The 15,425-nt window shown below is 47.7% G+C and overlaps 1 protein-coding gene across 7 annotated transcripts in view; it reads right to left on the reverse strand.

The window, feature by feature from the left end:
* SNX29 (sorting nexin 29) overlaps positions 1 to 15,425 on the reverse strand; it is a 546,533-nt gene that overhangs the window by 192,795 nt on the left and 338,313 nt on the right. For 6 of the 7 annotated variants that reach the window (XM_034670353.1, XM_034670354.1, XM_034670355.1 and 3 more), the window contains one exon: positions 11,039 to 11,155. The exons of the other annotated variant lie outside the window; for it this stretch is intronic. In XM_034670353.1, the coding sequence (XP_034526244.1) occupies positions 11,039 to 11,155 (117 nt within the window). The remainder of the gene's footprint in view (positions 1 to 11,038; positions 11,156 to 15,425) is intronic. 7 annotated transcript variants of the gene reach the window in all.

The raw sequence follows: 15,425 nt of genomic DNA on the forward strand, positions 1-15,425 counted from the left end.
TAAGTACATATAGGTTATCTAGTTACAGGGTTTGTACAAGTATTATCATGTGGTTATGTATCCTTAGAAATACTGTGTGTGTTAATTCAGCAGAAACAGATTAAGTTAGGGTTCAATGGGTATATCTGGGTCGGCGTCGGAAAGACTTCAAGACGTGGCAGTGAGAGAACAGAAGAGGCTGGGGCTGTCTGCATTTTGAGGATGACAAAAAGGAGTCCAGAGAATACTACAGGCTGACCCTGTGGGACAGAAGTCCTGGCCCAGACCAACCTCTACAGGAGTCCCACCAGGTGCCTCCATCCCAGGAACCCCTTTTCCATGCCAATGACATCATACTGAGAAACCTATGAGCCAATAAAACACACAATGGTCAGAAGAAAAGCAACACAGGGTCTTGAGGCTACTACCCTTTGGGGGAAGCAGGAGTCTGGGACCAGCTTGCACAGAAGGCAGAGTGAGATCATAGCTACTTTATTATATAAATAAGAGCGGGCATTGCTGGCACCAATAGCATGTGTCACAGTGTCTTGAGTACGGGACTTTGGTTTCATCCAAATGTGAGCATCTGGGTCAGGAGAAAACAAACACAGAAGAACAGGCTCATTCCAGGAAGGACTTGGTGGTAAATAAAAGAGGGGCATGGGGCCCGTGAGCACCAGAGCACCTCGGCTGCCACTGCCTGCCTATTTAGCCGGTGGGCTGGTGGGGCGGGTGGGGCTGGTGGGGCGATGAGCAGCCAACTCAAAGGAGCCATTCACAAAGCTGTGCTGGGGAAGCAAGAATAAGTAAAAGGGTGGGGGGGGGGTTCAAAAGCTGCCTCGAGATCTTGGCTTCTATGTCTTCAGAATCAGCAGCAGGAAAGGTATCAGAATTATCCCAGGTAGACTTCGATCTCCAACCAGAGCACAAAGCAGTCAAACCAGAGAGACCCAAGTCACATACAACAGATTCCAGTCTTTGACCTCCACAGGGGCAGAGCCCATATCTTCCACATCCGCCATACCCCTGCAACGTGCCCACGCTCTGTGTAAGACCACCACACAGAACAGGAGCGACCGACAGGCAGCCTAAGCTGGTGCAGAAAATTGGTGCAGACCTGCTATGGGGGCAAAAGCTTGCACACGCAGCATTTGCCAACAGACACAAAACTCTCATCTTAATGAAAATGTATTTTCAGAGTTCTGCGCCCATAAGCCCAGGGTAGCCAGGTGCTGCCCACCCGAACCATCAGCTATAGCCCCTCGGGGCCCTCCCATGAAACCCAACTAACCATGGTGACAAGCAAGCCAGGCACAAACCAGGCACCAAAGCGTAACCCAGGCATATGTGCGGAGACAGACTGGCGATCTGGAGAGCCCTCTGCTCTACCAGCAAGGAGTGTGTGATCACTCAGGGCATTTGCCTATGGACAGGAAAAGATGCTGGGCTCGAAGAGGGCCTTTCATTCTGGGGCCCAGAGGTCTAAAGCAGGTTCTGCAAGCAACTTTCTGGATGATTTTGTGTCAAAAACTAACATTTCTAAGCTAAGCCTCTATGTGAGACATATTTTTAGTAGCCTCTCTTAAATGGCACTTTTAAAAATAATCTCCCTCAAGACAGTAGACGATTAAAACACTGATGGTCCAAGTACTGAATTTAAAAGCCTCTTATAATTTGGAACATGATGTTTAGAGCTGCTGTGGGGCCGCAGACAATTTGGTACTTGATCATTAGATATTCTGCAAGTGCCACCCAGCTGAAAAATACATTTATTAAGCTTCTCTACTTAAATAGCATCAGCCCCCAAATGAGATCACTCCCTCTGAAGGCTTTAACGATACCAAGAAAGTCCCAGGAAGCATTTCATTTCAAAGTAAGCCATATTAAAAAACTTGGGGATGAGTTTTTTTTTTTCCCATCCATCTCACCCCTGAATTTTAAATTACTTGTCTTCCTCTCCCAGCAGCTCAGTCATTTCCAAAGTAGAGGAAGGTGTCCCGTGAAATACCAAGCAGCTTAGAGCAAGGATTAACAGCAAGTCTGTTATCCAGCAGGATCCGGGAAGGCACCCTAACGGATAATGAAGTATCCTGGTTAACAGAGTGTTACCATGGATACCACAGGTGCACGGTCAGATTTACACATAAAATGTTCCATGAGTGACACCGTGTGCCAGCCCAAGAAGACGGACAGGAACATGGAGCTCCTGTCTCAGGGAAGCTAGCTGTCGGCAGGGGAAACAAAGTTCAACAGGAAGTGGTAAGACAGCGTGACAAATGCTGGAGCCCCAAGTGCCATGGAAACCTGATTAGGGGCCCACCAAGTGTTTGGGAGGGGAGTGGCGGAGCGGGGAGAGTCCACACAGGCTTTCAGGGAACTTGATCCTAAGGCAAGCCACTTCAAAGGGGGCCCTGTGCAAAACACACCAGTCAGACGAGGAAGTGGAAGGGACGTTAGTTTGTCAAGGAAGCTGCAATGGACAGCGAGCATCTCCATGCCACATAGCAACGTGAATGCTCACGGAAGGAGAGAACATGGGAAGGATCGGGGAAGGCAGAGACAGAGCAAGCCAGCTGCAGACAAAGGTTCAGGCACGGGCACGAGACAGGCCAATAGACGGAGACCAAGGCACACACAGGAAGTGACAGAGAAAGAGAGCCACAGATAAAGACAGGCAGAGGCCGAGGGACAAAGAAAGGAACAGAGGGAGAGAGAGCAGCAGGCAGAGAGGTAGACACGGGCACAGGAACCGAGAGAGAGAAGCAAAAAGAGACAGAAGAAGAAACAGAGAGAGTGACTGAAGAACAAACAGAAAGAGCAGGAGAGAGAGAGAGAGAGAGAGAGAGAGAGAACGAGGACCACCTGCTCTTGGGGGGCCACCGTGTAAGAGGCCGTGAGTGCCCGGGCTACAGTGCTGCTCACAAGGCCAAGGCCCCGGCCAGCTGGGGGTACATGGAAGGCCAGTCAGAGCCAGCCCGCTGCACCCCACAGCCACCCGGCGTCACCTCCTCCCCTCCAGCCCCTGGGGATGGCGCACCAGGGCAGGCCCATGAGACAAACCAGGCTTCCATGATCCCCTCACCAGCTAGTGCATGGGTAACATGCATTCCTCCAAAAACAGCTTAGAAAAGACGCTCCTTGGGTAAATAATATGCATATAGTGCATGTCCTATCAACCTCCTTTGGAGAGCAAGGAGGCACCATCGTGAGAAGCGCTACAGCAAAGAAGCCCACTGAACACACTCTAGGCTAAGATAATTCCATCTTTTCAGGACAATTCCATCACCATGCTCCCGTCTTCTACAGGCACCAACTCTGCTCACCCTCTGAACCATTGTTCTGCTTTGGGGAAACTGCCTCCTCTAGATTCCAAGTTTCCAAGAGCCCTTTTGATATCAGGAGGAACTGATTAGTAGGCTTAAAAAAAGAAACCACTTTGATGTACAAAGTGAGATGGGGAGACAAGAAAGGGAGAGATTCATTTTGCAGAAAGGCTGTGGGAATGTGTGAGAGCCTCACCACAGAGGAATGGGAGACTTTAAAACCACCCAGTATGGTGGCCTATAGCACAAGAGACACGACATTTTGCTTGAGATGAACAGAAGAAAAAAAGTAAAATAAAATAAATTAAAAGAGTAAGCGGCAAGGTATTTAAAAAATGAGAAAGGGCTGGATCCGCATTCGGTGCTACCATAAAGCCGGGTGTCCCGGGCTGAGTCAGGAGATCTCTCTGTACCCTGTTAGCTTGGCCGAAACCTGGGTCTCTCGGGGGGAGAGGACAGGAATGCACATCAAGCACAAGGTCAACAGCTAACAAAGGGGGAGTCCCCTCCCCAAACAGACAAGGGAGGGGTCCAGGGAAAGTACATTGGCGGCAGGGGGAGAACAAGCTAACAGAACTAATGCTCTGAGTCAAGGCAGTGATTTCACAGGCCTCGACTCAGACCACAGTGGGCCACCTCCCCGCAAGGGAGGGGATCCAATTAAAGGGTGCATGGTACAGAGAAACATAGGCCCACCGTGTGGACAGAAAAAAAAAGAGGAATCCAGCTTCAATTATGTAAAGTGAGACCAAGTTTGCTTCCCAAGCGGGAACAAACTCGCAGGTAATGAGTCGCTTAGCCCTCAGCTCTCCCCACTGAGGACTTTCAGTGACCTCCGTGCCTAACAATTTTACAAGGTTCTATTTCTCTGTCTCCATTTATTATTCAAAACAGGAGCTGTGTTCCCAGAGAATGCTCAGGGCTGTAATCAAATCCTACTAAAGGAAAAAAAAGAAAGAAAGAAAAAACTCCGGCATTCATTCACATCTTATACCAGAGGGGGGAAAAGAATAATGAGCAGAGTCCTAAAAATACTTAACATTCAAAAAAAGAAAATGAAAAAACTTCAACCCCTAATCCCAAACTCATTATTAAAATAAGTGACTTGTCTTAAAAGTCTATATAATACCACAAAAAGATAGCGCTGAGAGCAAACCATGTCCTTGACTTCTATCTTAAAAAAATATTATTTGGTCCATGCAGTACTCTCGGGTTCCATGCAAACGAAGTTCTCTCGCAGAGAACATTCACTGGGCACCTACTATGTGCACTGTGGTGCTAGGCACTGGGGATTCGGAGACGAAAATACTCAGGCCCCTGCCACGTTCCTGCCACTGAGCGGTTTTACTAGCAGTCTCTCACTCAGTCACCCAGAGGTGCCATATTACTCCCCACTTCAGAGAAGAGCAGATTGGGGTTTCCAAATAAAGCAAACTCCATGTTGCCCTTGAGGCCCTCAAATACTCCGGTGGTGTGGGAGGAAGTCTAATCCAGGGGCAGCAGAGAGCCAGACCGAGTGGACATGAAGGAGGAGAGGCTGAGATTCCCTAACAGATGCTTCTCACAAAGAGAAGCCTCCAAAACTGAAACTGAGCTTCAAACTTCCTGCTTCCTATGGCCCCCGCTGTCTGACTCTGGGGAAACTAAGCAGAGCAGGCCTGAGGCAATGATGACCAGGTCAAGGTGTCCTCTGGGGGCCACTGCCCAAATGGCCAGCCGTTCCCACAGCCTTCAGGCCCTTAATGATCACTTTCCTCTCTCTCTCCTCCCTCTGGCCATCACAACCTGCCCCCAGGACAGAATCCCCTGACAGTCAGGGCCACCTCTGTGTGAACAGATGGCACTACCCTGAAGGGCATTCAGACTTGAAGCAAAAGGAGCATGGCCTGGCGGAGAGGAGGTAGGCGTGCGTGTCAAAGGGGTCCAGGGAAAGTCTGGACTCCACCACCTCCTGCCTGTGAGCTTCATTCATTCGCCTAATTCTTCACTCAGTGAGCCAACCCACCTTAATTCGGCACCCACCACATGAATCACTGTGCCTCAAAGGGAGCAGGAGACAGAGAATTTGCTCTCGTGGAGCAGAGAAGACAGATAAAAATTCAGTGTCATACACCATAATGAGGCGCCCAGCGCTGGGGGGGGCTCAACCCTTCTGCGTCTCACTTGCCATATTTTTTTTAGACTTTATTTGCCAGAGAGAGAGAGCACAAGCAGGGGGAGCAGCAGGCAGAGGGAGAAGCAGGCTTCCTGATGAGCAAGGAGCCCGATGAAAGGCTCGAACCCGGGACTCTGGGATCATGACCTAAGCTTAAGGTAGACGCTTCACCGACTGAGCCACCCAGACACCCCCCAGTTGCCATAATACTTATAAAAGAGGGTAACACCTCTGCTTGAGTCACAGGCTTTTCAAAATTGAGAAAATGAACATGAAGACCCAATGTGCGCCTGACACATTGTGAAGAACTTGATAAATCGTGAGCTGGTGATGGATGCTGGTACCCTGGAAGGGTTTCGTCCAACAGGTGGAGGAGAATGGAAGGTGATGATGGTCCCCCCCAGGGCCCTGGAAATCGCCCAAGGCACCATCTCTGGGCTTCACCTAGCCGAGCTGAGTCCCACGGACCGCCAGACAACCTTCTAATCCAAATGCAGGCTTTCACAAGAACGTTATGCTACCCATTATCATAAAAATAAAAATGAGAAATTCAATATCCATCAACAGGGGTCTGGTTAAATAAATTATGGTATGGCCAGTTCAAACCACCACGGTGTAGCTCTTAAAAAGAATGAGGTAGATCTGTATGTAAAATAAAATAAAAAGATCTCTTAACTACATTGTTAACTGGGGGGAAAGTCATATTCCAAACAGTGAATAGAGTAGGCAAGTAGTTACTAAAACATGTGGGAGTGTGCGTGCAACTCACTCAGGCATCCCTCATTTCTGGAAAGACAAACCCAACACTGGGGGTCCTTACTGACTCTAGGGAGGACTTCTAGGGCGCCAGCGATACGAGGGAGATTCACTCACTTTTCACAAAGCGCTCTTTTAGACTACTTGCCTTTTCAGCATGGGTCTAACAAGGTTTGTCAAGAGTCCAAAATTTTACAAATTCCAATTGTTTAAAGAAAACTCCAGTCTTTCAAGGCACACAGATCTGTCACTTCTCACTGGAGGACTCTGGCTGAGTTAGTCCATATCTGAGCCTCGGTTGTCTCTTAGGCAAAATGGTATCATAGTAGTAATTACCGCTAGGGTCACGGAGGATTAAATGGAGTAGTAATACCTTACAAGTATTTATATTTGGGGCAGACATCAATAAACGTTACCTATTAAAAGTGGAGTTGTTGACTTAGAGGAGCTGGTTCATGGTTTCCATCATCCAAAAGGAGAGTAATGCACTGAAGGCACTCTCTAAAAATGCACCTGCAGTGACAGGAGTCATTGATCTTTCCTTCAGCATAGAGGACACACAGGCACTCCTCCAGAATCCACACTGAACCCATCCTAAGGAATGCGACCACTCCTTGGTCCTCGCCTGCTCTCAAGTCCCCCTCCAGGAAGGCAGGCCTTGGAGGATGCCTGGATGCAGGGATACGGGAGCCACTTGCCTGCTGCCGACAGCAGGTCCGCTCAGTCTGAAACAAGTCAGCACAGCGAGTTCCCCATTCCTGCAACCCCACTGTCCTTTCTCAGCAAGGGGGCCACAGATGGCAGTAAAGTGAGAAGCCACACTGCCCAAGTCTTTAACGTGGGACACAGCTGGGAAGGACACATATAGGGACTCTAGGGACCTTGCCTGGAAGGACAATGGGTAACACAAGGGAACCCATGCATACCTGTTCTCCCCAACTCCCCAGAGTTGGTAGAGCTTGAGAAAGAAAACAGACTTTATGATTCAAGCGGAGTTTGAATCCAGCTCCACGACACACTCACTGGAAGATTCGGGACCTCTCTGAGCCTCAGTCAAGCTATAAAACAAAGATGAAATCACCTCCCACAGAAGGTTCTTAGTGCACAATAGGTACTCACTACCTGTGTTTCTGTCTTAGGAAAACGCGTTTATCTCCCTAAGAAATCCACAAAGATCTTGTACACATCTTGGATATCTGAGGAATAAGGGAAACCAACTCAATTGGGGACTGCACTAGAGGGCTTTAAGCACAGGAGGTAACATTCACATGCTGACATCATATAAAGGAAGTACACACCACCACCACCACCTGTGAGGGCAAGTGTCCAAAAAAAAAGGTCAAACCTGAAACTCATCCAGACTCTACAGCTAATGACCAATTCAAAGGAAAGGCAAGGGACAGAGGAACATGGTAAGGATTACCACAGGGCTGCCATCAACAGAACACTAAACAGGAGACCATTCTTAAGGCCAGGTTTTTCAATAGTATCAAAAAGATGTGTGTGGGGGAGGGTAATGTACAAATTAAGAAGCTAAAAAGACCGATCACCCAACTGCACTGTTTGCACTGCGCTAAGACCCTAATTAGACCAAATAAATCAAAAAAATGTTTTGAGGTAACTGGAGAACACTGAACACTGACTGGACATTTGAGGATAGTAAGGAATTATCATTAATTTTTTAGGTATGATGATGGTACCGTAAGTATCTTTTAGTGATAAACACTGAACTATTCTGTGACTGAGATAATATGACTTGGATATGCGTCCAAATAATCTGAGTTGGGAAGGGACTGAATGGAGTAAGAATGAGTCAAGAATGACCCCTGAGTTGGTTGCCAAAGCTGAGTGATGGGGTTTCATTAGGTGATTCTCCCTTTTCCACAGGCTTAAAATTTTCCACTTTTATCAAAAAGCTGGTAAGTAAGCCATAGGCTGGTAGGGAATATTCACAACATGTGTTAACTGAAAAGACAGGTAAAGAACTGCTAGAAATCAGCAAGAAAACACAAGCAACCCAGCAGGAAATGGGTGCAGGCTGCCAGTCACAGAAGTGGAAACCGAAATACCGAGTTGGCAAATGGCAAGATGGTCCGCTTCACTCGCAATGAGAAAATCACAAGTTAAAACCTGCCTCACGCCCACAAGTGTTGGTAGGGATGTCAAAGTGCTGGCAGGAACTCATGCACACCAACAGAGGGATCATAAACAGGTATTTGAATGGATGAATGAATAAATAAATAAATAAACAAATCTCAGTACCATTTAAAATAACATAGCATACAACTCCGCCAAGTTCGCCCTTAGGCCCGGGTCTCACAGAAACGCCTGTGTAGTGGATACAGAAGTGCTACTACAGGACTGCTAAGATCGGAAAGACAGACAGGCCGACCTTCTGTGCTTCCCGACAGAAAACACCACCCCAGCGACAGCGATGTTCGCAGGAAAATTAAAGCCCCATCCCAGCCCCCAGACCCAAGTGCCAATTCGGGAAAATAGAAGCAACAGAGGGGCATGGAGAAGAACGCTGCAGAGGCACCATCAGCCAGTTTCTGGTGGTGACACAACCCAGGGTCTTCCACAAACACATGTTAAAGAAAAGAGAGGAAAGAGAGGTGGAGGGGGACGTGACGGATGGACAGGAACATCAGCGAGCGCTTCGATTCATGGACAGAGGGAGTGCAACAGCGGTGGGCAGGGGCTGGAGGAGGGACAAATGGGGTGTCGGGGTTTCCCGGGGCAGAGGTTGAGCTGGGGAGGAGGACAAGCTTCAGGAGACAGAGCAGAGGTGCGGGTTGCACCTAGGGCCACACCATCTCACACTGAAGACTTGTTAGGATGGAACACTTCAGCTTCTGTTTCACACAAGTCAAAACAACTGTGTTAAAATGAAACATGAAACACAAGAGACATAACCAATGACAAGACACGGACCTCACATGTATCTTAGTTTTTAAAAAACTATAAAACATTATGAAACAGTAAGAAATTTGAACACTGCTCTTTGATGATCTAAAAGAATGAAAGGGGGCGCCTGGGTGGCTCAGTCGTTAAGCGTCTGCCTTCGGCTCAGGGCATGATCCCAGTGTTCTGGGATGGAGCCCCGCATCAGGCTCCTCCACTGGGAGCCTGCCTTCTTCCTCCCACTTCCCCCTGCTTGTGTTCCCTCTCTCATTGGCTGTCTCTCTCTCTGTCAAATAAATAAATAAAATCTTTAAAAAAAAATTAAAAAATAAAAATAAAAGAATGAAGGGTAATGGAGGGATGATGATGATATCGTATTTATGGTTTCCCTTTTTTTTTTTTTTAAGATTTTAAGATCTATACCAAGAGGTCTATTGATGAAATAACACCAGTATCTAAATCAAAATCATACAGAAGGAGAAGCAGGTGTGGGGAACTTCAAACAAGACTGACCACCACTGAGGAGAGTTCTACTTGACAAATTTGCATAAGATTCTTTAATCTTTGGGCATCTAACACTGGACATGATAAACCTTTGAAACAAAAAAAGCTATTATAACCGTATACAAGAGGACAAAATGCTCTCAGCATCGTGGTTTGCAATAACAAAATAATGCAAAAAAACCTAACTGTCCATTAAAATGCAACTGGATTAAAATTATCATGGTACTTCATTCAAGAGAGAACTCAAGAGTCAAGGAAGTGAATGAATTAGACGGGAGGCTCCTAACCAGGGTGGTTTGGTCCCCACCACTCAGGGAACATCTGACAATGTTTGAAGGCATTCTTGGAAGTCGTTAGCGAGTGGGGTGCTACCGGCCTCTAGTGGGTAGAATTCAGGGGTGCTGCTAAACCTCCTACACAAAGCACACGACAGCCCCCACAGCAAGGAAGTACAGTCATGCCCCTTATCTGCAGGGGATACATTCCAAGACCCTCAGTGGATGCCTGGAGCTGCGGACAGTCCTGAGCCCTACATACACCTTCATGTGGTACCTATGACAAAGTTTAATTTCTAGATTTGGCACCTAAGAGATTAGCAACAATAGCAAATAGATTAATTTTAACAATATACTGGAACGAAAGATGTGAATGTGGACTCTCTCGTGAAGTATCTTATTCTCATCTATTCTCCCTTCTTTCTCATGATAATGTAAGAGGACACAACACCTACGTGAGGAGCTGAAGGAGGTGAGTGACGGAGGTGCTGTCATATGGCGTTTGGCTACCACTGGCCTTCTGACAACCCGTCAGAAGGAGAGTCATCTGCTTCCAGACTGTGGCAAAGTGGAACCACAGATATGGGGGGACGACCCTAAGGGGCCAAATTATCAAGAGAACCACAGTTTTAAAATCCTCTACTCCATCTGTGTGAGATAGGCCTTAAACCACAGTACTGACTTAAAAACAAACAAAAGCAAGGGCCAAGGAGATATATACAGGTAACACCATGTAAGTAAAGGTTACACAAAACCAAGATTGTTTGTTGCTCATGGAAATTTATGTAGTGAAGTATAAAAACAGGAAGGAGAAGGCTATACACCAATTTCAGAATACTGACTATGGGGTGTGGGGCATGAAATGTTGCAAAGGGGAGGCTTCAAATAGAATTGGTACCATCGTTCATTCTACCCCTTCCTACCCGAAGGAAACCAAGCGTAGGGAAGGTTCATGCACATGAAATCTGGATGGTGGGTACATGACAGCTCACTCTTTCCGTCTCCATACTTTTCTATACCCTTGACATTGCCAACAATGAACAAACTGAACAGTGTGGCTGTGGGCAGCAGAGGCTGGGAAGACAGACAAAGCAGGCAGAAGAGCGAGGCTGGAACCTCGCTTCCCAGGCAGGAGCACTCACCGGTCCCCGCAGGTCAATGAGCTCCTGTCTCATCTGGGACACGAGGGCCTCCTTGGCCACCAGGGCCCTGTGCAGGCGCTCGTTGAACTCAATCAGCTCGCCGTGCATCTCCGCTACCTGGAACACACAAGCACCACACGGTGAGGCTCAGAAGGCAGACCCACGCCCCACCCCCAGCACTTGCCCCACCTCTGTGGGCCTGCCACTCGTCGGCAAGGCACCAGGAGGTTGTCCAGGCTGGAAACACAACATTATTTGCTTATGAGCTGTGCAAACCCACCTCTCAGTCGAACACATCTGTGACTGGGTGGATGTGAACACTACGGAATCAACGGTCCGCAGTTTATGGTTGGGACAGTGCCCTATCAGCTCTTTTTGGGCCTTCGGTTTTTATCCTTCATAGACACTTTCCTAGCAAAGGCTTTCTTCCTCATCTGAGTTGTGCCTGCCAGGAATGACCCGGCTCATGGCACAGGTGGAGTAACTGACCACTTTCGTTCCTCAGGGCCTTGGTTCTGAAACCAAGAACACAAGAACCAGAGCCTCGGGGCAATGGCGACAGTGACGGTGACGGTGACAGATCCTATGGCAGCGGCACAAGGACCCCTCAGTCACCAGGATCTTTGCCAGGGACATCCCTTCCGAGTGCTCCTCACATCTTCATGATGCTGGCTCCGGGAGGCAGGTGTCAGTATTCCTGCCTTACAGAAGGGCAACGATGTCACAGCGTAGAAGGGGCTAGCTCAAGGTCATACCGCCCATGAAGGAGGGACTCCAGGGTCCTGGCTCTGGACCACCGGGCCACACGCCACAGTTCTACCACTTGCATTATGCCCACGTGCAGCCCACTTGGGCCTGCTCTGAGCCCCTGAACTTGTGCATATTTACTCAATACCCTTGGCTCATCCCAAACTAAAGGAGGTTGCCATCAAGTAGTCTATGACTGAGGTACACAATGAACCACAGGTCTTTCTAGCTATCAACTTATGAAAAGCACAATGATATCCTATATGGTCAAAACAAAGTAATTTCTCTGATTCTATGAGCAATCTTGTGGGGGCTTAAGATCAAATTCAACTACAATTTATTTAAACATTTTAGAGAAATTTGCAATGTCATCTTGCCATGGTCTTCAGGAACCTTGAAAGAAGAATCTTGCAACCATCTTAAAGAGAACCCCTCGAGAATTTAGAGGTCGAGAGACCTTCCCCCAGTCCTGTCCCCCTGCTTTTCCTAAGAGATCACCCCTCCTGTACACTATAGACTTTAGCCATGACTTATATTCTATTTAAGACAAAATCAGTATCAAACCACTTGTAATAAGTACTACTTATGAAATATAAAACATACTGTAAGAATCAAGAAGGGATACAGGGAGACATCTTATGGGAAAAGAAAGGATCATTAACCTAAGTCTTGGGGCCTCAGGAGGAATAAAGGGGGAGGCCTTTTTTTTTTTTGATGTGTTGTTATATAAAAGGTAAAAGGCATAAAAGGAAAGACACAAGATATGAACATTAGTCAAGGGACAGATTTTCTTTCCATTATTTCTGCTTTTCCTTACTTTTTAGTTTGCTGATAATGAACACTCTTCCATTTATCAGTGGATAGAACCACTTGGGCCCTTTAAAGAATTGAAATTCTTCACCTGAAACTAAAGGCAGCCATGGTACAATCAACATAAAATGCACCGGGCTCCCAGTCACATCCTGATTCCTTCAACTTGCTCTGTGAATCCCCACCCTATTCATGGCAACCCCCTGTCCCCGGGGTGCCCACCTCCTTCAAACCCGTATGAAATGCCAAGTGGGAAATGGTACAAAAGATATTCCGAGTACCATGCAATTAACAACGGGAGAATAAGGCACTGAGCCTTTAACCAGCTTCTGTCTGTACAGACCTAAAATTCATATTTCCCAGCTGTGTTATTCCTTTTGTATAGAAAAAGCTTAAGACGATCTTCTTTCGGTCTTTCACAAACAAAGACAGTATCGCTAATAATGCCTGCGCGGATCCCCCACACAGAAATCACCTAAATGTTCCCTGAGCTTCCTCGGGGCGGACAGTCCATTTACCACACAGTAAGCAGAGAACACAGCCGCCAATACTCCTGCTAAATGCCTGCTGCCGTAACCCCACAAAACAGCGCTTTACATAAATGCCACCAGCATTTCCAAAGGAAAGCAAGGTTTTGCTTTGTTTTTGTTTTGCTTTGTTTTGCAGTGGAAGCCAGAGTGTTAAAACAATTTTCCATAAATGCATAAAACATCGAAACATCCCAGCTTGCAATGGTATTTATCAGGAGCTGTCAAAACCCTGGTTCTCTTTTGCAGCCAGAAGAGTGACTTGACCACGTCAGACAAAGCTTTTATTTTGCTAGGGAATTGGGGGGGGGGCGGATCCGACGGAACAGAGGAGATAAACTATGAAATAATTTTGAGTAACCATTAAAACTGCAATATTCACTGTTACTAAGCTAAGCTCTGAAATTCAGAGTTTCTAGATTAGATATCCCTACATAGAGCCATTGAGACCAACAGCTTTGATCTTCTATAAACCATGCTGAGCTTACTGTTCCTTGAATAACTCTTTCCAACGCTAGTGTAACTAGAAATGGATTCGAGACTCTGAGAGCCCCAGAAAAGGAAGCGGAGATGATGGAAACAAGAGCAGGCAGCTCAAACCTGGCTGACTGGTGTTCCTATTAGGCTCTGAGGGCACTGACAGGTCTCGCCTGACCAGTCCTTGCCTGGAGTAGCCAGAGAGAGTTGCAGAGAATGGGACACAGAGACAGACACTAGCTACCCTTCAGTCCATGCTTGGCCAAGCAGACTGAGGGATCTTCCCAAAACAACATCCGATACCATCACCTGCTGTTTAAAACCTTCATTGCTTCCCACTGCCCTAAGGATAAATAAAACCCAAACCCCCTCGTGATCAGCCTCTCTAACAACATCACCTGCCCCCCCACCCCCAGCATCTAAAGTCACTCAGACCCTCAGGTCTTCTATGTCCCATAAACATGCTAAGCTCTAGGAGGTCACCCTGAGATAGGAAGAAGAAATGCATATCTAGCAGAGGAAACTGCAAGTGCAAAGGCCCAGAGGTTGCCAGGGCTGGTGGGGGAGAGGGGGGCAGCTAAGACAGGCAGTTAAGGGCTCAGAGTCTGGTGTAAGACAGACCTGCACCTGATCACTCACAGTGTGCTCCGGCACCAGGCTCTTAACCTTGAGGAGCCTAGAGCCATTTACCCACAAAACGGCGATTCAAAACCCTACCGACTGCATGGGGCCACCGTGCTGCCGATGTGAGCAGCCGCACCTAACCAGCTCTGCACTGCGTCTGCACGTGGCAAGTGCTCAGTGAAGGAGACCTGGTTGCACAGGATGGGTAATCCCATAAAAGGGAAATGGAGGACAGGGATGTCTTTAGAAGCCAGATAGAAAGGGGCCACATGTGCTATACCAACGAACTCAGCTGTGGAGAGAGACTCATTGTCCCCCAGTGGACAGAGTTGCTAACCATGTGCCAGGCCTGGTGGGGGGGGGGGTGCAGGATGGTCAAGGGGTTCACACGTTACAGATCAGACAAACTAGAGCTTACCGAGAGAGGAGGACTGGGAAAGAGGATGGGGTATCAAGGAAGGTCTCCCCAAGAGCAAACATTCAGGAGTCCCTCACTTCTCCCCTCAGGCTTGGCACAAGCTGGGCAAGCCCCCCACCCACCCACCCCCATGCACTATGCCCAGTGCCATTCGGAGAGGAAGCCTCTCAAAGTGCACAACTCATGAATTAACAAGGTACAGCTGCTTGTCAGGCACCTTTTGGATTTTGCCCTTTAGGTTGGACAGAAGGCAGATTTCTTGAATCTTTGGCAATATCCATCAAACTTTTAAAATCACTCATCTGTGACTTGGCAGGTCTCTGTCGGGGAGTAACCCAGCCCCTCCACTTGCACCTGTGCCTCAAGCCCCAGTGCAGCTCCAAATGGCTGGAACCTACCTAAAGACTCAGCCACAAGGGATCAGTGAAATGTATCAGGCTCACCCCCTCTCTACCACCTCTGGCCCCTGGGAGACACCACTCGTCGCTTGCTGCACTCCTTCCTCAAGGAAACACTCAGGCAGCCACTCCCGACTCATCAGAGACTTGGCCTGTGGATGACACCGACTTGGTATCCCTGGCACAAGGGATGGGGAAAAGCGTCATCAGGAAGGTGACATTTGAGTTGGGCTTTGGAAGACGAAAGCTTTGGAAGTTCAGGAGACTGAGCAATCCATTCCAGCTGGAGCATCAGAGAAGACGATTTCCAAAAATAATGTGGCTGTGAAAAAGCTTTTAAGTCTGTGAAAATCCCAGGAATTATCATAATTACCTGCCAAATCATG

The sequence above is a fragment of the Ailuropoda melanoleuca genome, chromosome 10 (assembly GCF_002007445.2).
Source record: "Ailuropoda melanoleuca isolate Jingjing chromosome 10, ASM200744v2, whole genome shotgun sequence".
NCBI lineage: Eukaryota > Metazoa > Chordata > Mammalia > Carnivora > Ursidae > Ailuropoda > Ailuropoda melanoleuca.